Source organism: Falco naumanni, chromosome W (genome assembly GCF_017639655.2).
Source record: "Falco naumanni isolate bFalNau1 chromosome W, bFalNau1.pat, whole genome shotgun sequence".
NCBI classification, from domain to species: Eukaryota; Metazoa; Chordata; class Aves; order Falconiformes; family Falconidae; genus Falco; species Falco naumanni.
This window is the reverse complement of record NC_054079.1, coordinates 27684515-27710582: the sequence shown is the minus strand read 5'-3', so window position 1 is coordinate 27710582 and position 26068 is coordinate 27684515. Positions and strand designations below refer to the sequence as shown.

General features: G+C 38.5%; 1 protein-coding gene across 8 annotated transcripts in view; it reads right to left on the bottom strand.

Moving 5' to 3' along the window:
• The window catches only part of LOC121080397 (rapamycin-insensitive companion of mTOR-like), a 109811-nt gene that overhangs the window by 55387 nt on the left and 28356 nt on the right, over positions 1-26068 (bottom strand). For 5 of the 8 annotated variants that reach the window (XM_040578403.1, XM_040578401.1, XM_040578402.1 and 2 more), the window contains 6 exons: positions 15570-15701; positions 14497-14560; positions 10070-10196; positions 8923-9092; positions 8624-8691; positions 7739-7806 (listed from right to left, as the gene is read on the bottom strand). In XM_040578403.1, coding sequence (XP_040434337.1) covers positions 7739-7806; positions 8624-8691; positions 8923-9092; positions 10070-10196; positions 14497-14560; positions 15570-15701 — 629 coding nt within the window. Of the gene's footprint in view, positions 1-7738; positions 7807-8623; positions 8692-8922; positions 9093-10069; positions 10197-12007; positions 12069-13696; positions 14335-14496; positions 14561-15569; positions 15702-26068 lie in introns of those variants that run through there. The other 3 variants (XM_040578406.1, XM_040578405.1, XM_040578407.1) reach the window with 3 other exon arrangements.

The following is a 26068-nucleotide window of genomic DNA, read 5'->3' as shown; positions in this document are numbered from 1 at the left end:
CTGGAGCACCTCCTCCCCCTCCTTCTTCACTGACCCTGATGTCTGCATAGCTGTTTCTCTCACATACTCTCACTCTTCTCTTCTGACTGTTGTTGGTGTTGCACAGGTTTTTTTCCCCTTTCGTAAATATGTTACCCCAGAGGTGATACCACTTGGTAAATGGTCATTTCAACTGATTTAGTTTATTTGCAAGACACTGTCTCAACTACAAGAACAAGCACTCTCTGAGGCAATATCTTCATGTTAAATATTGTAATATTGCAGAAAAAGGATTTAGAAAAATGTGAAAATCTAATTTTTCAATTTAGAAATGTCTACCACATAAAAAAATCTAAAACTATGTCCATACTGCAGTTCATCTTCAACTATAGCACTTGGTAAAAGCAGGCGCTAATGAAACTATTCTGTTGATATCTCTTTGCATAGGCAAATAGATTTCTTATTTACAATGGCAGAACCATCTCAAAGAGAAATTCTTATCTTATGATGCTATTTTCAACATCCTCTCACCCATCAAATGTGAAGAAGTACAATCAAGGTACAACTTATATGGCATTCTATACTAAAGAAAAAAAAGGCCAAAAAAACCCCCAACCTGTGTCTTGTTAGTAGTTAGTCAAAGAAAACTATGTATGAGTCCTCCAATTTAACAACATCAAAACACATCTTAGTACCTGTGGTGAAAACTTATTAAATTGATTACTGCTTATGACAAAGTCTTTGTCTTTAATTAGGGATTGCTTAACATGGACAGGGAGCTCAGGGAGCTCAAGGGCAACTTTAATGAGCAGGTGGTGTTTGTCCTGAGCCCCCCAAACAAGCAAGATATGAGCAGGACCATCCAGACAATAAATATTGTGTGCAGCTGTGTCATGACGGTGACTCCACCACGTTCGGGCATCTGGCCAAGGTCCCTGGTGTGTGTGAACCTTATGAACCATGAGATAGCGCATGCCTGCACTTAGCCTAAACTTAAAAGTTTGCATACACTAGGTGTGTAAACTATTTCCGTTTTTCACTGAGTATAAAGGCGGGCAAGCTCCGGGACTGGGCCAGAAGCCTCACCTACAGGTAGACGCACTGTGCAGGAATTTTCTGTTACCGAAAGACTCCTAGCGCTGGCTGCAATGGGGCTTCCCAGCTGAAGTGTGGGCCTGGATGATGTTAAGGTGGCAATTGGTGATGTATCCTTTTCTTAGTCTCTGTAACACTTTGGAGTAATGATGTGATGCTTTGCTCCTATTGCTCTTTTATCATATTGTGCATAATAACTAGTACTGTTTCCTTTTATCATATTGCATGCTATTTTCCTTTATTATATTGTAATATAATAAACTGCATTTATTCTTATATTTGATTTGGAATTCATTTTTGCTTGGTATCCAGTCAATCACCAAAATATAAATTGGTGTCACAGACAGGATATGAAGTAAAACTGTCTCTATTTAGGAAAAAAAGGTAACTTCAAATGCCACTAGTGCAATGATAATATTCCCAGGTGGGAACAATTGCCTTATTGTACTTTGGCCACCAAGTGGTCTCATTGTGCTGGACTCTGTGAAAGTTGGGATTCATGCTTGAGAGAAGCAGAACCCCTTGATGTGCTAAGATGTATGCAAAAGATACCTGTTGAAAAAGGGAAGGAAGTGGCCACATTAGGGCAACGTGGATGGATTTTATTAACTGCTTATAGGAAACAGCATCAGCAGCGAGAGCAGATTTGTGTAGAGAAAGTGAAGTTAGAGAAACAAATATGTGATTTGCAAAGTAAGGTGGTCCTGTTACATTGCCAGTATTGTTTGTTGACAGCTAAGTTGGATACTTATCAGACTGTGGCAGAGAAGGCAGCTGTTAGGGCCGCTCAGTATAAGTATCATAAGCAGTGGGGTAGAGTGAATAAGGTGTGCACAGTTATTGCTGAAGCAGGAACAGGGTGGGATCCTGACAAGTGAGATGGTGATATATGGGACTCAACTGATTCAGATGCGAGTATAGGGGGAGAATTTGTTTCTGAGACTGTAGAGATAAAACCTGTCATCAGGAGAAAATTAGAACCAGGGCCAGATGGATGGCAAGTGAGACATGATGTAATTGAGGATTATACTCAGCATGAAATTAATAATGTGACTGAGCGATTCCAGCAGAAACCAGGGGAACCTTTGCTCACTTGGATGATGCAGCTGTATGATTTAGGAGCATCTGGAACTGCATTGGATGCTGTGGATAGCAAGAAGTTGTAATATTGAGTTCTGATTCTTTTGTGCAAGATGCTTTTTGAAAGCATTATCAGGGAGACACTAATTTGTTAACCTTGGCAGCTGCGGGTTGCAACTGCAAATACCCCATGGAGGGGGAATGGCCAGAAGGAGATTGCCCCTGGTACACATTACAAGACTGCATACAGTGTCTTAAAGAGGAAGGGATGAAAACTGCTATCTTTATAGGAGACATTGACACAACGATACAGATTGGGTTAACCGCACCTATTAGGAATACAATCATTAAAACTGCTCCTCCTGCATATATGACAATCTTGTCATGATGACGATTTTAATAAATGAGACAGGGAACCCTATAGCAGAAGTAATTGAGAAGGTACAACAACTGGGAGGTTTAGGAGAATGGGGTCCGGAGCAAAATGCAGGGTGTGGTGATAGAAATGAAAATAATAAAGCTGAAAATAGTAGGATTTCATGGAGAGGAATGTTTGCTGCCTTGTTAAAGGATGGGGTGACGAGATAAAATTGATGGAATTCCTACAAATGAGATATGGAGGTTATATAAACAGTGAGGACTGAACAAACCAAGTAAGAAAGTAAATAGTTATAGCCAGAAAAGTTTGTAGAATCACTAGAGGATACAGCTCAGCCTTCTGCACTGCCTCTTGAACCTCGACAGGATGCCCCACTCCCCAGCCAGAGGGCCCCCCGCTGGAGAGTCAGACATTCTGGGGGACAGGGAGGATTGGGGGCAGCTTGATGACGGTCTGTATCCCTGGCATGATGTTAAAATCCTCCATCGACAATTAAAAGAGTTAAAGACTAATTGAAAGGAAGGCCAAGCTCCAATACAAGAGTGGGTTAAGAAAGACCATGTGTCCTCAAACTTTTTAAACAGGGGGCCAGTTCACTGTCCCTCAGACACTGTCGGGGGCCGGACTATAGTTTGGAAAAAAATGAACAAATCCCTATGCACACTGCACATATTTTGTTTGTAGTAGTGCACAAAAAACAGGGAAAAGAATGCAATATTTTAAATTAAGAACAATTGTAATCAACAAAACCCAATAATATTTCAATGTGAACTATGGGCCTGCTTTTGGCTAATGAGATGGTCAGTGTTAGCTTCCATATTTGTCACTGCCAGTCGTAGCAAGTGATGCAAGTGTTCATCAGTTAGTCTGGATCTGACTGGAGATTTCAGATGTTTCATTTGGGAAAAAGTCTGCTCACAGACATAGGTGCTGCCAAAGATGGTTGCAATTTGGAGTGCATGGTTCCTGGGATTATGATATGTCTCTGAGGGGAGAGACGCATAGAAATTAGTAAGGCTGCTTGATTTGAATGCATCTTTCAGCGAGTCACAAGTCTGTAGCTCGGCCAATTCCATTTGGTAAATCGGATCAACAGTTTCACTGTCAACAGAAAATGGGTTCCGGAAAAGCTGCATGTCCTGTTCATGGAGACGAAGCTCTTTAAATCTAATTTGAAACTCCTTTTGCAACATTTCTAGTACATCCATACATGTTTTGTTTGGGAATGCGACTGCTGGTTTTTCTGCAGACAGGTTTTGAGTTGTGGGGAGATGGCAGAAGTTTTCCTCCTTTACTTGGTTAATGAGCAGGTCTAATTTGACTTGAAATGCTTTCACATGTGAATACACATCACAGATGAGCTTCCCCTTTCCTTGAAGCTGGACACTGAAATTGTTGAGTAGCTCTGTTACATCTGTCAGAAATGCAAGGTGCCATTTCCATTCTGCATCTTTGAGCTCTGGTACTTCTTTGTTTTTAGAAAGCACAAAATCATAAACCTGTGGAAGTAAGTCATAAAATCGTTTCAAAACTGTCCCTCGACTCAGCCAGCGGACTTCTGTGTGGTACAGAATATCTTCATAGGCAACATTTAGCTCAGACAGAAATTCCTGACGCTGTCTGTGGTTTAGTGCGTGAGCTCTAATGCAGTTAACACAAGAAACCACAATTTTCATGACGGTCCAGCTTCAGTGATTTACAACACAGGGCTTGTTGGTGGATGATGCGGTGTATGGCTATTGGATGTGAATGGCTGCGTTTGTCCATCTCTTTGTTAATGTGTGCAACCACTCCTTTCATGGACCCCTCCACGCTAGGAGCACCACCAGGTGTCACACTGAATAGTTTACCCCAGTCCAGCTCCAAATCGTTCATAGTTTGGCAAACTTTCTCATGGATATCCTCTCCTGTAGTTGTTCCTTTGGTGCTTTTCAGTGCAGCAAGCTCCTCTGTGACTTCGAAACGATCATTTGTCCCACGAACGAAAATTAGAAGTTGTGCAGAATCACAAACATCATTGCTTTCGTCGAGTGCCAATGAGAAACAGCAAAGTTTTTTTGAGGAGTTTTGCAACTGCAGATTCAAATTTTCCCCCATTTCTTCAGTCCTTTGTGTAATTGCAGGTCCTGAAAGCCTCACTGTACTAAATAAATCCGCCTTCTCTGGACACATCTCTTTGGCCACAGAAAGAAGGCATTCTTTAACAAATTCTCCCTCTGTGAATACTCTGCCAGTGCGCGCTACGAGCTTGGCAACTTGATAGCTTGCTCGAAGTGATGACATATTGAGCTGCTTTTGCTTCACAAACGTATTTTGCTGAGTTGTCAATCCATGTTTCAGTCTTAATATTTTATCTTTTCTCACTTGTCCGACCAAAGAATCATATTTACCTTTATGTTGAGTTTCGTAGTGTCGACGCAAATTGTATTCCTTTGACACAGACACTGAATTCTGGCATATCAGACAAACAGCTCGCTCTTTGTACTCCGTGAAAAAATAATCAGAAGTCCACTTTTCTTGGAACACCCCGCACTCGGAGTCAATTGTTCTTTTTTTTGACATGATGGTGCGCGCGCTTCCCACTGGTGCTGGCTTGCTTGTCCTGCCTGGGAGCTGGAGGGAGGGAGGGAGAGACGGGGGAGCCGCCCCCCTCGCTGATGCCGCCGCCCCCCTCCTCAGCCCGGCCGCGCAGTCCGGACAGGGTGGCCAGAAGGGACTGAAGGGACTTTGCCGCGCCGGGGCTCTGGCGATTCGCCCGAGTTGGCTGGACCTCGCAGTGCAGAGGCTGCCGACTGAGCTTGCCCGGCAGAGGAGATGGGGGGGGTGGGGGTGGTGTCTGTAAATACCGGGGGCCGGATTGAGGACCCTGGGGGGCTGTATCCGGCCCGTGCGCCGTAGTTTGATGACCCATGAGAAAGACGGTCGCCCACATGTGGAGCTGCAAATTTATTGGAAAAATTGATCCCCCCAACAAGTTAGGGCCCTTTTAGATACTGAAACGGAGGCCTCTCTAATTTATGGAAATCCAAAGCGATTTAAAGGTCAAAAAGTTGTTATTACTGGATTAGGAGGGAAACAAATTGAAGCTGTTCAAACTAAAATTGAAATGAAAATAGGAAATTTGCCAAAAAGAACCTATCTATTTATGATTGTCCTAATCCCTGAATATATTATTGCAATTGATATTTTAAAAGGGTTAACTTTACATTTACAAGACAATATCAATTTGGAGTAAAGCCATATATTATGGCTAAACCTGTACTTGTGGGAAAAGTAAGAATGCCCCCTATACAAATTCCTTCTGCAGCGAAAATTGTTACAATGAAACAATATAGAATTCCAGGGGGACATGAGGAAATTTCACAAACAATAAAGAATTGGTTAGAGACAGGAGCTTTAAAACCCACCACCACCACCTGGAATAGTCCGGTGTGGCCAGTAAAAAAAAGTGATGGGATCTGGCAAATGACTGTTGATTACAGAGGGATGAAGAAATATACTCCACTGTTAATGGCCACAGTGCCATATATCATTACTTTGATTGAAAAAGTGCAATAACATCCAGGAACCTGGTATGCAGTAATTGATTTGGCTAATGCTTTCTTTACAATACCCATTGCTGAGGAGCACTGGGATCAGTTTGCCTTTACTTGGCAAGGCAGACAGTATACTTTTACCCATCTGCCTTAAGGGTGAATACATATCCCTACTATTTGTCATTAAACAATGGGCTGAGCATTTGGATTTATTCACTTTACCAGCCACCACACAGATAGTACACTATATCAATGACATTATGATTCAGGAGGAAACTGAGCAAGAGGTGCAAAATCAATTAGAATTGGTAATCTAGCATATGAAAAACAAAGGATGGGAGATTAATCCAAGCAAAATCCAGGGACTGGCTCAGACAGTGAAGTTTTTAGGGATGCAGTGGCATTGTGGGCACAGAGAAATACTGCCAAAAGCCAAGCAGAAAATTTTGGATTTTGCAACACCACAAAATGAAACTGATGCACAAAGATTTATTGGATTATTTGGATTCTGGAGACATCATATTCCACATTTAGGGCAAATTCTGGCTCCTTTGTATAAAGTAACCCAGAAGAAATATGAATTCAAATGGGAATATGTCCCCGCTAACAGATATTATCTTTGAGAATGATATCATATCTTTTAGCCTTGTCTTTTACAGAACTACCTGTTTTGGATCCTGAATCTTGTCCTGTATCTTATGGTCCATTTGGATGGTGCCATTACCCCAAGAAACTATCTGAGAAAGATTAATACAACGACTGCAAGCTGGTGGTAGAGAAATAGCACCCACTTACGAACACAAGGCAACTATACCTGCGATGCGAATAAGCCTTGTCAGATAGTTAACCTGATGTTTTCACCAGGAGTGACCTTGTGGAGAGCCCTTGGAAGGAATGGACATCTCTTTGTGCAATATCAAATGGATCAAGACACAGTGACCTTATCAAATGATAGTACTGATGCTATCAAATGCTATAATATTTCTATTCCTTGCGTATGTACTATAGAAACAGCTTGTAATTGTTGTATTAATGATACTACTAATATGTATAATTTTAGCAGTAGTGGTACCATAACTTTAGCTATGCTCAATATGCTATTTTGTATTAATGCTACTGTGATACAAAATAGATCAATCTGGGTTGATTATATAACTGTTTTCTGGCATCACCCTGTTACTAATACTAACTAATTAAATAGAATACTGGCCACCTGTGTTTCAGTTGCACAACAGTATCAGAAGAACGGTATTCATTTTTCATATCTCTTTTCCACATTTACCATTATGTCAGAGGAAAAGAGCTTGGTGGGACACTTGGGTAGCACAGGTGCTGGTATAGGATTTGTAAACAGCACAAGTATAGAATCATTACAAAATAAGTTAAAGATGGGAGAAAAGGATATATCCCAACTGATCAACTTACAAGCTCAATGGATGCCTACTGCGTTCTAACCTCAAAAGCTCACATTAAAATATGATACTGAATTCTTACAATTGTTTAAGTTGTCACAAGTCAATCAGCAGAACAGTACCATTGTAGGAAGGCATCAACAGAAATTATACAGATCAAGAGACAGATTCTGTGCTTAAATAAATCACTTTTTTACACTAGAAAGTAAAATTCCCCTTCCAATCATCCAACTTAGAAAAAACAAAAAAAAACTTACCTGCCCATGATCGAAATGCTGCCACTATTCCCATTTTACTAGCTAGGAACCGTGCTTCTCTGTCCTCTCTGTCATTAAAATAATAAATGTCACAATACACAGTTAATTACTGTAAAACAAACAGTGTTACTAACATAGCAAGTAAAAAGTAGTAAACTGAAATTTTAGATGGGGGACAAAATTCAGAGTAAGAAAAATCTGTTACTACATATATATGTATGCAATGTGTACACACACACACAGAGGTTAGAATTTTTAAAGTATTGTTACTTTTCCTTTTTTAGTGGAGGTTCCACAGTAGGAGGATCACATCAAAAGTGATCTATATTTGGTTGGATGATTCACTCTGAAGCCGTCACTGACAGTAAGACTACAGCAAGGTCTTAGAAACTCTCAAGGACAAAGGCTGCAGGACCTCTCCGGACAGCCTGTTCCAACGCTTGACTGGCCTCACATAATATATTTATTCCCACCCCCCCCACCCCCCCCGGATATCAAGTTAGAACCTCTTGTTTCCATTTCTGAGCCTGATCATACAACCATCAAACATAAAACTAGCTCAAATGCAAACTCCTTGTTGTTGATGTTTAAAGCTAGATAAAAAAGAAACCCATACCTGAAGTAAAAAATTATGATTGTGATGATTTTTTAAAGTAAAAGAAATATAATGAGGGGAAGGGAAGAAGGGTAAAACTAATTTTCCCTTTTAAATCTGAAACACTTAACAATATTTTAGGAAGTTGCATTCTAACCTACTATCATATTCAACTTCAAATAGTTTAATATTATCTAATTACCTTTATCTTGTCACTTTGGAAAGAAAAATAGTTTAATTCCAATACCATGAACACAACTAGCAGCATAAGTAGCAGCACTAACACTTACTTGAGTTGTCCTTCTGCTGTGTCTGGATTATGCCTGTAGTGAAAATCTGTGTAAGGAGCTAAAATTCGCTAAACAAAAGAAAGACATGCATTACTTTCACATGAGAATAGTTAACAAATCCCAGTCCAATCCATCATGTTATTCCTACTTTATAAATAATTAAGCTCTTAGCCCAAAATGTTGCATTTAAACATTTTGCACTAATACAGAGGGTGAAATCTGAAGTGAAAATGTTTAAACATTTTCATTAGTAATACAATATTTAACTTCTGTCACTACACAAGTAAAACTGAACTCACCTCTAACTCTAGATCTGCTCGCACATACTGTCGGGTCTTTGGATGATTAATGAGGTGCAAAACTGTAGTTATCAAAGCCTCATTTATTCGGCTTAGCTGACAATCAATCACATTTTTCAAGATGGTACTTAAACCACCCCGAAGAGCCACCACCTCGGGATTCTGAAGTGCTAAATAAAGAAAAAGACATCACTCCGGCTAACAATATGAAAGAAAACATTTCATGACTTCCAAAGCAACAAACTTCTCTGTTTAGTACATATATCTTTTCCTTCCTAAACACTGCTGAGGCATACAATAAAGCTTTGAATGACTGATATTAGCAATAAATTGAGATTTTTTGATTAATTTATAATCAACAAAAATACTGGTCAGTCAGTCGCCACTGTGCAGCAATTTCCCAGCTTATTTCCAACCAAGTTTCCATACATTAGCGTCTGAATTTCCCTGCAAAAAGGTGTTGTGTTTCACTGGACTGACATGGATAAAATGTTTATATTAGAATATAAATGAGTAACAGATTGTTTAGTTCTTTAAAAGAGAAGTTTGTATCTTGAAAATGTTGCTGAAGTTATTTCTCATTGACTGATATAAAACTGAAAAAAATCTTTAAAAATAAGCACCCACACACAAGTATAGGGAGTTAATATAAATCACTGTCCAGATAGCCTTTACGTGGACACAAATACTGACTTCCAGAAGACAGCTAATCACAATACCCACTGTAAAAAATTTTAAAGGAAAATAGTTTTTAGTTTTCTGAACACTTGTACATTTGTCAATACCACGTGTATGGAACTTTACCTACTTCCAATCCACTAGTTTTAGAAACATCAACTGCACAGGGAAACATTTTTAAAGTAATGCAAAAATTGGCAAGTCTTAAAGGAAAGTACCTGAAATCTTCAGGTACTTCACTTAAGAGATTTTGATTTTAAGTTAAAGTGATTTTGTTTTATATCAAAGTAATGACTAAAATATATTAAATGGACTTTAAGAACATTTAACATCTGATTCATTAGTTATTAAACAAATACCCTTAATTATTTGAATACAATCTATGTAATATGAATCCACAGAAAAGAATCTTAGAAGACTGTTGACAACCACATCAAAATTTTTCTTAATTAGCTTTCAGTTATCTTACCTAGTTCACAGATAATGGCTATACACGCTCGAACCATTCTGTCTCTTTCTTGAAGACCATCATTTCCAACTGCTATTAAAGAATTAGTAATAGAACTGGGGAACAATGAAGCATTCACAGTGATCATCTGCCAAAAGTGAAAGAAAAAGCCCTCTTGTTTCTTAATAATATTTCTTTAAATATACTCACAGATTCACTAGCATTTTGTTTCCTAGATACTACCAGACCACTCCATATATTACTTGGTTGTATCCTGCAAATCCAAAAAACACTTTCTTTTGTTCTTGAAATTCTTCATTCATCAATTTACCATTCTCTTCCTGCTTCTTTTTTTTATATTTTATATTATTTTATTATAAGAAAGAGTAAAAAAACCCTGACTGTTGCAGAGAGGACTACTGCTACCTTCAGATTTTTTCCAAGAATTTCTTTATTGCAAGAGAACACTATCCAATAACACAGAGCAGATTACAAACTCTTCTAGAAGATTCATTCATGCTGCACCAGATATCTATCTTCAATACCTATTCAATTTTTTTAATTAGCCAAGACTAAACTCTCTTGTTTTGTAGAGAGATCCTTAGGCTGCTGCAGACTACAAAAAAGGACAGTCAACAAAAGAAGCTGCTATAGTATTTGGAAGGCAACTGTTAGCAACACCCCTATATCCTCTTGTAAAGTACCTGATCTTCCTAAAACTGCAGTGTAATAAAACTTCATCATAAGTTATATAGCTATATATGTCACAAAAAAACTCACACACTTTAAACACAATAAACTTTAAAAGTTTTTAGATGTTCAGTGGATACTGAGCATTTTTTAACATCTCAATTTTATTTATTAGTAGAAAAAAATGTGACATGGTTGAGTGGGTTATAACAAATTATGCTGTTCCCTTTTTAAACAGTCAGACAAAAAAACCTATTTCCCCTTATTAATACATCTGTTTAACTATAGTGATGTTCATGTTCCATAGTATACAGGATATGTATATTGAATTTTAGCAAACTATGAAAAAATGTGAATAGAGAGCTACTCAGCCTTTGTAGTCAAAGTCTCATTTGGAGGGTGAAGTGGGTTTTTTTTGGCTTTAATGTGTGCACAGGGTTTTTCTCTTTTAATCTGGTATAAATCCTGCTTGTCCTAAACTAGCTTCCGAGGATTTCCATGACACAGGAGCTCTTCAGTAGTATAAAGGAGCACTGGCTGTTAAAATCTGTTCTATTCTGTCTCAAATTTATTGTAAATTGGGTTTAGTTTTTAACTGAAGAATGAATAACCAAGGTTTAATTTAATATCCCTTTTGTTTCCAACAAAAGCAGACTTATCTCCATTATGTTTCCAAAACGGCTTTGTCCTATATTCATTTTACAGCTCCCTTAGATGTCTTACAGATATTTGTTCAAAGAGGATTACTTCCTCCCATCTTTGCAGAGAATATTAAAATGAAGAGATCAACAATTATGACAAATTTATTTGAATGCTTTAACAAGTTTATTTTTAAGATGTGTTTTTGAGAAACTTGTCATACATAATGTTGTCACCCATAAAACAGGAAGCTTTAAGATAGGACTCTAAATAAAACCCAAACTCTTCCCCACCCACGTAGTTTTTCACTTTTACAGTGGCATGAAATAACAAGAATTAGCAGTAGAATGGGTGTACCAATCCACCCTACAAAATTCTAACCTTTTTTTCTACTGATATTAACATGTACTTAAGCGTGAGGACACAAGCAGCCTCCTAAAACTGTTTTGTTTCATTGTTTTCTTTGGTTTTAAGACATGAAAAGGAAAGATTTCTTCCTTGTAATATTAAATTCCAAGTATTTTAGTAGAATAAATACAAATAATAAATACAGTCCATTTGCCTTCGTTCTGCTCTACATATCAAAATGCAATTCTAAAGACCAAGGACAGGTAATGCAAGGCTACTTACAAGCAGCTATGATGAAATAAGTAACAAGGACTGTGAATTTGGTCTTTAAAGATTCCTTTAAAAAAAAAAAAAAGAGGAAGAAAGAAGGTGGTTCATATTATACCTCATCCTGACTTCTGCTTTGAAGATAAAATTTTCTGCCTATTAAATTACTGAAGAATGGACAGAATGAATTCTATTAGATGGAGAAACACTTTTTGAAGCATTGCTAAAGATGACACTGCTAAATTACAAAGCTCTTACTATGAAATGTAGAGGTGATAGTACTAAACACTGCCCCACAGAGTATAGTCAAAAGAGAATATGAGCACTCAAAGTCCTAAAAAAAATAATAATCAGAAACCAAGTTTAAAAACTTTAAAGTTGTTTTTCTTTTCTACACTACTTTAACCTGTATCATTTTTTAAACAAGTTTATTAAGTGCCTTTTATAAATTCACAAAACAGGGTTAATATTTTACATTTTGTTCTTTGACTCTATGAAAACAAAGAGAAGTGAGAGAATGTTTTAAAATTTTATATCCATGCTATTCATTTTAGTTATCAAAGATGAAGTTAAAAACTGCATCCATACTTTGGAACAGAAAACAATAGTTCTGAGATGCTAGTGAAACCCAGTTTAGCTCTTCCACAGCTTATGGTAAATTTTCTCCTGCACAAATTAATTAAATCTGTTATATTTGCCATTCATCTCCTCTCTTAAGATCTTCATATAATCTTTTAGGAATCCTGGTATCAAACTACTGAATCTGAAATCTTGCAAGAGATGAGGAAAGATGGGAAAAGGACAAGAGCTGGATAATAAAAAGACATTGTGAAAATACAGAATGTGCCATTCAGGACATGTGCCACAATATCCTTTGTGAAAGAGAGAGTTTCTCAAATATTGACTGCTCTGTGTCAATGCATGCTTAACTGCTGCAGCCCAGACAGGAATGAAAAAGGTGTTAACTTTATTTATAGGCAGGTTGGGTAGCTTTTTGTTTGTCTGACATGATCTTTTAAGAAACAAGGATGTTCTAGGTAGCAAAAGATGTTATGAAACATCATTCATCAACACAGTTCTCAGCATCAGAGAATCATCACCATCCTTGTAAAGCATGTACATTCCATGCGTGTACGTCCCATGCACAGCATCTTTGTACAATGACGGAGAAAAAAAAGAAAAAAGCACTTGTGATCAGCCATATTTTTTTAACATTTATCTTTCAGGTTCATTTTTTTAAGTCAAACTAATGGATTTATTTCTCTTGCTTCCTCTTGTTTCTTTCAAGCAAGACAGAAGTCTGCTCAACTAGGAAATACTCAAGAAAGCCCAGGAATATGAGGACACATTTCTGACCCATATAAAAGCAATTCCTTATAATTGTGTTTCTATTCCATCTTCTGATTTAAGTTATTCTGCCCCTACACTGAAGCTCTTTTTTAAACCAGATTAGCAAATAACTTTTTAAAATGGTGACTTCCTCAAGGATCCATTCCTTTATGGTTGTGTTTTTTGTTTGGGTGGCGTGGATGTTTAAGCTTTAAAACTTTTTGGCACAATTGTTAATCAAGCGTACTGTCTCTTCTGTAAGAAACCAAGTGAGCTCATTTTAAGAAAAGAAATTGCATATCAAGCTTTTATATTTTCAACCTAAATATATCTATCAAAAAATACATATACACATAAAACAGATTAAATACACACAGCGCTGCTGGGGAACAATTCTTCCAACTACTTCAAACCTTACTTGAGTCTTTGGTAGTTTTTCCTAAGATGCTCAGTAGAAGTAAAAAAATGTAAGCAAGATAAAAAAATAGAAAAGTCCAGTGCAAAGGTACAGTACTATACTGCCTGAAAAAAAAAAGCTTCAGTAGCTGCATATGCCAATTTCTCTAGGATTAACTTGAAAATGCAACTACCACAGCTTCAAACATCTCACATCCATGGGTACACAGGACAGTAACCACCACAGACTAAATAAGTCTTATCATGTATTTGAGAAAAGAACTACAGATAGCTTCAACCTCTGTGGATAAAGCAATAAAGCTAGAAGCATTCCTTCAATTGATTATTCCAGCAATAGCAATTTGCCTCATTTCTCAAATGGCAGAAAATGTCCCATCCTTGATTTACAGATGCTTAAACACACTATACAATAAAGTTAAATCATTAGATGAAACATAATAATATGGTTCTTACACCCTTGCATTCATAATTTGAATTTTTTTTCCAAATCTAATCCAGTTTGATCTCTATCAAAGAAAAATTAGGAGGATTTTTCTAGCCCACTCAAGATTCTCAGTGGTAAGAGGTTAAAATATAAACAAGTCTCAGTATTACCCTTCCTTCTCCCTTTTGAATTATCAGCAGTAATTTCTTCTCACGTGATAAAGTGAGGTAAGGTATTAAAGACTGTGTGAAAAATAAAAATGCTGATGGAGAAAACTTGGAATCAGCACAGCTGACTGGCATAGCTGATAAGACCATATATAGTTAGATTTTACCTTTCTGACTAATCGAAGTGCTTGTGTTCTTTCTACTTCATTACTCTGCTGTATGTCAATACACCTAAAATACATTTAAAAACATGTTTTGTTGATAACAGTTAAGGTGAAAGTTAGTGTTGTTAACATCTTGCATTAATATTTATACAACTGAATAAACAGGAGAATATTATGAATGATTGTTTAAAAATTCTGCCTTTCAGCAAGCATACTCATCATGACTGGTCAATTAGTTACATTTTATATTTTTTCCAGTCATCTTCATTATAATTGAATCACTAGAATGTTCTCAAATATACAGTGATAAGGTGTAACAGCTTCAATAAATATTTTCTGAGCTAGCTGCATTTGTCATTTCAAAAGAAACTAAAAGTATTTCTAACATTTCACATTGTTTTGTGTGTTCTCAGATCAGAAAAGTCCTTTTGCTCCAACAAAATTAAACAGCATGCTAAAATTGACTATATGTGTATATTTATAAAAATACATATATATCAGTATATTAAATCTAACAAGATTTTAACAAAAGAAATGCTAGAAATTATAATATTTAGATCTACTCATGATATTGATCTTACTGTCTCGTTATTAGTTTGTCCTTTGGTATTCTTCTGTTGCGTCATGGGTTATGCTTAAATTACAAATTCTTGGCCATGAACTACTTTTTTCCCCTGACTTTGTACTAGAGGCTCTGAAGCACTATGATAATACAAAGAATCAGAACAACTCCCATAAAACAAACTTAAGACATGAAAATTACTTAAGTTTCAACCTTCTAATAACACCACAGATTAATTTATGATTAGTGACATTTACAATTCAAAAACACCTATAATTTGTCTAATTTTTAAATTACTCATAGTATATCATATATTAGGTCATCTTTTTATTTGGATTAGCTAGTGTTATGTATTATCCCTCTATTTTTAATAAGGGACATTATTCATGTTAAAGAAAAAATATTTTATAAAGCTACATATCAAGAATGTAAGAAGATATGAAAATACCTTTTGTCACCTCTCTCAACCATGAAAAAACAAGAGATTTACAACAAGAAAGGAAGGGAAAATTACCTGGCTATCAAGTAATCCACTTTCAGCTTTAGCACCTTCTGGAGAATACTGGAGTCTCGAATGAGATAGCGGAGGGCTCGTAATCCTGCTGCTCGCACCTCTTTTGCTTCATTTAGTAAAGCTAACCGCAGACTACAATGAAAAAAACAAGGGGAACAAACAATTATTTAGCAGCAGATAGACTTCACCAACTGACATGCAGCTACCACCTACCCATTTAAAATAAATTGATTTCTAAAGAGAAATACTGCATTAATTTTGTCTTTGAGACATTCACCTGTACAGCTGAGAAGGCAAAACTTCACCCTGCCAGCAGATATAGACAATATATTAATCTGAAAAAGCTACAAACCAATTTATAATTTTTTTACAGAACAGTTTGTACATCCCTGAAATTATATATTACTAAGACTTCTATATGAGTTGTTATTTGAAAAAACAGCTGAGCACAATATTACTCCTGAAAAGATATTCTGAATTAGTTGCAATTTTCAAGAAAATTAACAGGTGGAGAGCGTTTCCTCCTCTGCTAGACTGCCAATCCATAACCATGAGTCCTCAACACAATGTCTTCATACCTAAAAGACAAATTTGCACCTTAATTATATGCACCAGTCACTAAAGATGTTATAGCACCAATATGTTTACATGAAATATGAAACCCATAACGTAAGCAGCCCCACAAATCACACATTTCTAGAGATTTAATTTCAAAATATAACCAAAATGTATTTATCTTTAAATAGATTTTGAAAGCATTTTCCTTGCACCAAGGTGAACTATCCTAAACATAAGTATCATCATAATGTATTTTCCTAAATTTACAAGCTAAGTAAAAAGAATGGAGCTTTTGAAAACCTCCAGAGATGGAGATTTTGAAGGCTCTAAAAAAAATTTGCCCCTCTTGCTTGACGACAGAGAAAGAAAAAAAACAAAACCAACAAAAAAAGCAACCATCCCACACACCAACAAAACCAAGAAAAAAACCACAAAACATCAAAAGAACACCACCTCTCAGCCACATATTTTAGTAGGATTGTTTTAGTGGACATCTAAAAAACTAAGTACTTCAGTCAGTGAGACTGAATTTCAACATATACAAATTGAAATTTATTTCATCTTTTCTTATTCTAGGATAGTCATGAATGGTAACCAGCTATTCCAAGGACAAAATCTTCTGATACTTTCTGCAGACAAGTCACCCTGTGTAAAAGTCACTCTGCCATAAACACGTAATAAAGGGAATAACAGTGGGGTCTGTAACAGAACTGCTGGGGTCCTGAGTACTAGAGGCCTACACCAGGGTTCCTCAAACTACGGCCCGCGGGCCGGATACGGCCCCCCAGGGTCCTCAATCCGGCCCCCGGTATTTACAGACACCACCCCCACCCCCATCTCCTCTGCTGGGCAAGCTTAGTCAGCAGCCTCTGCACTGCGAGGTCCAGCCAACTCGGGCGAATCGCCAGAGCCCCGGCGCGGCAAAGTCCCTTCAGTCCCTTCTGGCCACCCTGTCCGGACTGCGCGGCCGGGCTGAGGAGGGGGGCGGCGGCATCAGCGAGGGGGGCGGCTCCCCCGTCTCTCCCTCCCTCCCTCCAGCTCCCAGGCAGGACAAGCAAGCCAGCACCAGTGGGAAGCGCGCGCACCATCATGTCAAAAAAAAGAACAATTGACTCCGAGTGCGGGGTGTTCCAAGAAAAGTGGACTTCTGATTATTTTTTCACGGAGTACAAAGAGCGAGCTGTTTGTCTGATATGCCAGAATTCAGTGTCTGTGTCAAAGGAATACAATTTGCGTCGACACTACGAAACTCAACATAAAGGTAAATATGATTCTTTGGTCGGACAAGTGAGAAAAGATAAAATATTAAGACTGAAACATGGATTGACAACTCAGCAAAATACGTTTGTGAAGCAAAAGCAGCTCAATATGTCATCACTTCGAGCAAGCTATCAAGTTGCCAAGCTCGTAGCGCGCACTGGCAGAGTATTCACAGAGGGAGAATTTGTTAAAGAATGCCTTCTTTCTGTGGCCAAAGAGATGTGTCCAGAGAAGGCGGATTTATTTAGTACAGTGAGGCTTTCAGGACCTGCAATTACACAAAGGACTGAAGAAATGGGGGAAAATTTGAATCTGCAGTTGCAAAACTCCTCAAAAAAACTTTGCTGTTTCTCATTGGCACTCGACGAAAGCAATGATGTTTGTGATTCTGCACAACTTCTAATTTTCGTTCGTGGGACAAATGATCGTTTCGAAGTCACAGAGGAGCTTGCTGCACTGAAAAGCACCAAAGGAACAACTACAGGAGAGGATATCCATGAGAAAGTTTGCCAAACTATGAACGATTTGGAGCTGGACTGGGGTAAACTATTCAGTGTGACACCTGGTGGTGCTCCTAGCGTGGAGGGGTCCATGAAAGGAGTGGTTGCACACATTAACAAAGAGATGGACAAACGCAGCCATTCACATCCAATAGCCATACACCGCATCATCCACCAACAAGCCCTGTGTTGTAAATCACTGAAGCTGGACCGTCATGAAAATTGTGGTTTCTTGTGTTAACTGCATTAGAGCTCACGCACTAAACCACAGACAGCGTCAGGAATTTCTGTCTGAGCTAAATGTTGCCTATGAAGATATTCTGTACCACACAGAAGTCTGCTGGCTGAGTCGAGGGGCAGTTTTGAAACGATTTTATGACTTACTTCCACAGGTTTATGATTTTGTGCTTTCTAAAAACAAAGAAGTACCAGAGCTCAAAGATGCAGAATGGAAATGGCACCTTGCATTTCTGACAGATGTAACAGAGCTACTCAACAATTTCAGTGTCCAGCTTCAAGGAAAGGGGAAGCTCATCTGTGATGTGTATTCACATGTGAAAGCATTTCAAGTCAAATTAGACCTGCTCATTAACCAAGTAAAGGAGGAAAACTTCTGCCATCTCCCCACAACTCAAAACCTGTCTGCAGAAAAACCAGCAGTCGCATTCCCAAACAAAACATGTATGGATGTACTAGAAATGTTGCAAAAGGAGTTTCAAATTAGATTTAAAGAGCTTCGTCTCCATGAACAGGACATGCAGCTTTTCCGGAACCCATTTTCTGTTGACAGTGAAACTGTTGATCCGATTTACCAAATGGAATTGGCCGAGCTACAGACTTGTGACTCGCTGAAAGATGCATTCAAATCAAGCAGCCTTACTAATTTCTATGCGTCTCTCCCCTCAGAGACATATCATAATCCCAGGAACCATGCACTCCAAATTGCAACCATCTTTGGCAGCACCTATGTCTGTGAGCAGACTTTTTCCCAAATGAAACATCTGAAATCTCCAGTCAGATCCAGACTAACTGATGAACACTTGCATCACTTGCTACGACTGGCAGTGACAAATATGGAAGCTAACACTGACCATCTCATTAGCCAAAAGCAGGCCCATAGTTCACATTGAAATATTATTGGGTTTTGTTGATTACAATTGTTCTTAATTTAAAATATTGCATTCTTTTCCCTGTTTTTTGTGCACTACTACAAACAAAATATGTGCAGTGTGCATAGGGATTTGTTCATTTTTTTCCAAACTATAGTCCGGCCCCCGACAGTGTCTGAGGGACAGTGAACTGGCCCCCTGTTTAAAAAGTTTGAGGACCCCTGAACTAGAGGATCAGGTTGAAGTAGAGGATCAGGTTTAATTTCTTATGTTTACAGGGCATGGGTCAATATCGACGGTAGCCTTACATCCTGAGGCACTTCAACGACACCAACATCGACTGAACCTGGTCTTGACTCCATGTGAAGGCAGCCGCTCAGCTCAGAACAGATCAAGAAAAACAACACAGCTTGTAGAGAGCATGGTCTGAACTTGGGTTTTAGTACATTGTGCATGGTGTGACAAGAACACCTGGAAAGTAACACGTGCATGTGATCGGGATAGTGTGTTTAAATGTCACTCATGTAATGATCGGGTTGTGTTTTGTTCTGAAGCGAGCGGGTTGTCTGACTTTGTAGCTGTGTTAGCATATTGGTAATCTGTTAATATAGAAAGACAAGTGTGAATACTTAGAGAATAACAATAGTTTTCTTGAGGTTTTAAGCTTAATTAAGGACCTTGGGTGAAGGGTTTTTAGCAGAAATTACTTTCCGGCTTTTAAGATGCTTAGCTTTGCAGTGTATTAATCAGAATAATAAGATAGTTGACAGGATTTTTAGAATTAGAATAAACATTCCTCGAAGCTTGCAGGTGCATTGGAGCAGTTGGAAAAAGGAGGTAAAATGATGGCAACACCTCAAATGTGGATCATAGTTATGTTAATTTGTTTTCTGCCAGGTAGCGAGGGAATTTCTGACATTTTACCCAGAACGAATATTTGGGTAACATGGGCAAATACAGCTGGGGTAACAGATTTTTGTCTGAGCTTGCAACAAGCAGATAACCCTTTTCGAACCTGTTTGATAGGTATCCCTTTGCAGGAGAATGAAACAGACTTTGATGGGTATTGGAATCCACAGAGCGTAAACCTGGCTAACAGAGAAAGCGGTTCTTGTTTAAGCCCAAATGGCAGATATGTTTGGCCCTCTATGTGTTGCGCAGCTTGCCAGAAAACGGTCATTGAGAATTTAAATCAATTATATCAGTTACCTTTACAGGAGTTAAGACTTATTGGCTAGTGTTGTGCCTGTCAAATATGTTAATGTTACTGCAACCGCAATGCCAGGTTGTAAAAGCATGTAGTCACAGCTCCAACCAGTGAATGGTACAGGAGTTATCTGGTTTGATAAACCGTAGCATAGCTGGTTTACAAGGCAAGGGGAACAGGGCCGGTATGTAGGTTATCTAAATGTCACAGGGCATTCTCTTTAGAGTAACTTAAGAACAGGAGGGTTACATGTAAGCACCACAGGAGGTTTTAAACTTCCGCCAGGAGTGTTTCTGATTTGTGGAGATAGAGCATGGCCCCGTATTCCCATGCAACCTGTTGGTGGGCCTTGTTACCTTGGACGGTTAACATTGTTTGCTCCTCACATGAAAGATTTATTAAATGCCAATAGGAATCATGGGAGATCGCGCAGATCTATTCAAACTTTTGATGATACATGTAATGACAACATACAGCTGCCATCAGTAGCCGCTGCTATAGCCACATCCATTTTTCTTCCAGGAGGAATGGCAGCCATAAATGCAAAAAAATATACGTAGATTAGCATGTTGGGGCCAGAAACAATTTAATTTGACTTCACGAATGATAAGTGAGCTACTTACTGATGTAGAGGGTGTTAGACATGCTACTTTGCAGAATCAAGTTGCCATAGATTTTTTATTGTTAGCACATGGACATGGTTGTGAAGATTTTGAAGGGATGTGTTGTTTCAATTTGTCTGATCACTCAAAAAGCATAGCTCAGCAATTAACAGCACTGCGCAAGAATATGAAACATGTTACTGAAGGACATGATCCTTTTTCTGACTGGCTCAATAGCCTCGGGCTAAGGGGATGGTTGCAGACTGTAGTTAAAGGAGCATTGGTAGCGTTAATAGTGTTCTTGATTTTGATATTGTTACTTCCTTGTTTGTTTCAATGTTTGCAACGCATAATGAAAGGGTTAATTAAACAGATGTCCAAGAATGGGGTCTGGATTGCTCAAAAACAAAAAGGGGGATTTGTGGAGTGGCTGGAAGAAAACGGACATATTATGAGCAATCCAGACCGAATAACTGGGTTGTAATAACAGGCCACAACTCTAACAAGCTGCAGGTGTTATGAAGGACATATGCAAGGCCAAGGGAGACAAAGAAACTGTGTATTCACAGAGAGATAAGAGACTTGGACAGAAAGATGAGAAAAAACAGGATGCCTGCACAAGGGGGGAGCAGCGTGTGGGCACCACACCAGGACCAATCATAGGGGAGATGGAAGCATGTGAACGAGTAGGTTTAACCTATCACCTTTTACATAACAAAGCCTGCGTAGCGTGTGTATTTTTAGCTGTAGAGTATAAATTGCTGTGAGTCTATTAATAAAGGGGCACTAACTTGATCACATTGGTCATATAAGTTGTGTCCGAGCCTTCTGCGTCAGCACCTACAGGTGATTAGCGTGGCTGTTTGGCAAGAGAATTTGTATGTACAGTTAACACAGAATATTACCCAAATTATAAATAAAACTGATTGTTGGATTTGTACCCAAATGCCAAAACATTCTGGCCATGGAATGCCCTTAATAGGTGTTCCATTGCCATTGAATGTTTCTTGGACAAATGTTACTTTCTGGCAAAATGCCACTCTTGGAAAAGATTCCCAAGCCAAGTGGGACTAGGAGCTAGAAATGGAAACAATAACAGCCAATACCTTGGGAGACCGTTGTTTGGCAAGTTCAGAAAATACTCAAAGTGTAATGAATCCATTTCATTGAACAAGACAACTATAGACCCAGCGTTCCAGGCACATAATTATACTGGTCTTCCAGTTCCAGTAGGAACAGGGTGGTATTGGTTTTGTGGCACAGCAGCTCGGAAAACTTTGCCTCTGGGGTAGCAAGGAGTGTGTACCTTAGGCGCTCTGCTTCCTAACATCACTATTATTGATAAAACAACACTAGACCCTGTGAGAAGAGGACAGAGGAGCATTTTGATCAGAAATCAAAGGACAAATAACCCCTTAATTGAAAGGCCGACAGGCTATCATAGCTTTATACGATGGCTAATCCCATCATTGGGAGTTAGCGAGTTAGAGAAAGCTATAGTGAACATCTCAGCTGTAATATAAACGATTGAAAACAAAACTATAGATGCAATCAGAGCCCTCCAAGAAGAAATTACGAGCCTGTCAAAAGTAGTAGCACAAAATCGTATGGCTTTAGATCTATTATTAGCCTCACAAGGAGGGATATGTACAATAATTCATGTCAGCTGTTGTATGTACGTAGACCAGATGGCCGAATCACTGCCGACTTACAGGAAATCAGGAAACAGGCAAAGATCTTACATGAAGTAACTCAAGATGACATATCTTGGGGGTTTTCCGAGCTGTGGGAAAAACTGACCTTCTGGTTACCAAATTTAACATGGTTAAAACAATTGTTATAATAATAATAATTATCCTGTTGTCCATAATATTTTGCATAACAGTTCGATGCGGCTTGTGGTGTTTCCAAAACACAGGAGATTCCTATAGTGAATGGAAAAAAAAAATCAATTACAATGGAAACTAGAGTCCAACAAATATTTTGAAAAATTGTTAGATAAAAAACCAATGTATTAGATTGAGTATAGTAAAAGAATTTACTAATTTTCTAGAAAAGGGGGGACTGAGGGAAGGGGTTAAAGAAATTTTAGTAGATCTAATTGCTTAACGATTACCTAGACTGTTGTTGATAAATAATGCTTTGTTTTACTAACCATTGTGTAAATTAACTGAAGCAAGGAGTCTACACTTCCTCCTGAAGGACAGTTCGTGATGAGAACTAGCTAAAACCAACTCTATAGTTTGGACAAAGACCAAGGAACAACTGAGTCTGCGAAGAAAGAAGGTAAAAAGTTCAGAGCGAGGGAGACTACCAAGCCTTCGTCCCCACGACCCCCACCAAGAGGCACCACGCAAGCGTAGTTGGGAGGGACTTATGGAAATGACTTCTTGGAACTAATTTTAATATGAAGTGGGGCTAGGTTATGAATATGTATAGGCATATTTGGAAATCTTATGTATATGCAGCATTTGATTATATAAATTGAGGCAAATTGTTGACCCTGGCGCGTATGGCTTTGGGGGGTAGTGCTGCCCAGCGCTGAATAAACATACCTATTTTACAATCTGATAAGATTGTGGAGTCTGATTCTGCCCGTCACTACTGAGCGATTTTAAAAGGAACCTTATATAAATAAAATGTCACTTTGCATTTTTGTCCCAGAGTACAGCCCCAAGTCTCCAGAATTTTTTTCCTCACTGCTCAAGATGATTTTCAGATGGGTAAGTTCACAGCTCTGTGAATCATTGTTATACCTATTTTTCATGTGAGCCATTTCCTCTAAATTTATAACAAGTTGTAAGTCTTCTGCTCTGTGAAAGTATATTCATGAATGTCTCTTTCTGAACATATAAACCAAAGAAATGTTTCTGGTTCCAGTAACAGTGAAGTTTTCCCAATGTAAGCCAGCATGTTTCAGCATTACAAGCTGATGGCCAGCACACATTATAACCGTTTTATGCAAAAAGATTTTAAACAAACATTGCCATAATTCTACGTTCACAAGAAGGAGAAAAAGAGTATAACTTAAGTGTCTCTACGTGATGAAGCACTCTTAAACAAGGAGCAAAAACATAGCCTAGTTGCTCTCATAACCAATCCCAATTACTATGTGTCTGTGCTCACTCTAACTAGAAACATCTGCCTAACCACCACTATTTGACATTCCAGTGGTTTACAAGGACAATGCAATTACAGTTGTAAGTCTGCTATAAGCAAACAGCCAAATACACTGCTGAATGTATCACAGTCAGACTACTGAGATGCTTCTTCCTATCTTTAGTAGCAAGCTAAGAGGGACGTTTGGCCAAAAGAGCCAAGCTTCTGCTACATATCTTGGAAAATTTGATTTTATTTTATTTTTTTACCAACTCAGCTTGGCAGAAGTTAACAAGCTAATGAATATTTCTGAATGTAAGGAACTGATATATTGATAATTGCCTTAAACATTGCTTAGTGCACAAATTCAAGCAGAAATGGCGCAAAGCTGTTCTGCTCAAATTGGAGAGGAACAAGTCAGCTGTAGCTATTGCAAAGTGAGCTGCTGTTGCCTAACATGGTAACCACAAAGTGGTACTGAAAGGGTTAAGGCCCAAGAACAAGGAAGATGCCATAAGCACAATACGTACTTACCTGAACAAAAGAGGCTCTGGGAAAATTTTACCTTACAGAGATGTGCAGGACCATAACGATAAGAAAGTTACAAAAGAATGGCAACAACAGAAGACTCAGAGACCACCAGGAGAGACTACTGCACATGCGGACCAGACACTTGCATATGCTAATGAGTTCCAGGAAATCTCATGTATATGTATAACTTTATGGTATATAGCCTCTGAAAGTTTGCCAGATTGTTGGAGCACTTATGGTGGAACTATCCCCAGTGCTACCCCAACGCCGTAATAAAGAATGCCTTGCTTAATAACAGTCTGCTGTTATTTTTATTCTGTCAGACTCCTTACTCAGCCACACCTAGCCTCCCACTTCAGCAAGGTTAGAAAGCAAGGGGGTTTGGATGCTGCCGATCTTTGTATCGGCACAGGATGTAATGGCTTTAGGTCTTGCAAAGGCAAGATCTAGCTAGCACTTCCTGGAAAAAACTTCCATGGTAACACAAGGCAACTGCTCGTGCACAGCAGGGTTTGCCTAAACCCCTCACGACCACTGATGAGGACCCCCTGGGACCACTGCTCACACACAGACCACACCCATCCTCACTTTGTATGTAAATGAGGTGGTGTCCTCTCTAGAGGATAACACCTGAAATTATGAAAGTTTGGGTGGGGCTTCTACCATCAAGACACCCAGGGTGAAGAGGATCTTCTTAGATCCATAGGTGGTAATATTCATTCTCCTCTCTTTATTGAATAGTGACTAGATCTAAGTAACATGTGGCACGGAACTTGCTTATCCAGGTAAGGTAATTGTCACTGAATTTAACCACATCTTGTATTTTGTGTTAATAAAGCTGGCTGGTTGGTGTTGTTTCACCTTAATTCAGTCCAAGGGAATCACAAACTTAGTTGCTGGTCCCAAGGGGAGTGAGTTCATCCTACATGACTCTTTGGGTCACAATACTGAATTATGCCTTATGCTAACAGCAAAATACAAATTCAGAAACATGGAAAAAAATTATTGGGAAAGAGAATCCAAATGAAAAAGCTAGTCGGTTTTACAAAATAACACTGCTTGCTCTAGTTGCTCCTCTACATAGCTTGCTCACTCTTTGCTGCTTTCAGCGCATGTTAATAACCTTCAACCCTGACAAATATGTTGCCCTCATGCTTTTATGATCTAATCTCTCAGAAGATGACACGTTCTGAGATTAAATACACCAGGATCCCAGTGTCAGCATAATACAGATGCAGTTGTGATGAATGCCAATTAAAACAGTGACAGCTGTTTGCAATTACTTTTAATTTGCAAGTTTTCAACACTGTTATCAGACTCCTCTTTGAAGTATGCAGTTAGAGTAGGGTTTGAGTTCATGATTTGTTAGTCCTTTGAGTAGGCTTCTGCTAGAGAACTGCATGAAAGGCTTTAGCAGAAGGCTTTGCATGATCTGCTACTGTTTCCCTGAAAAATACTTCCTAAAGGATAAAGGAACTTTAGCTATGAAGGGAATTTGAGTACGGGACACTGCCCAGATGAACCATTCAACACAATTTGCCTATAGTGTTCCCTATCCTCAATAATAAATGTTAAACTTTACATATAAATATACAAGTTAAGCTCTACAAGCAGGTACCTATGATAAAGTTCT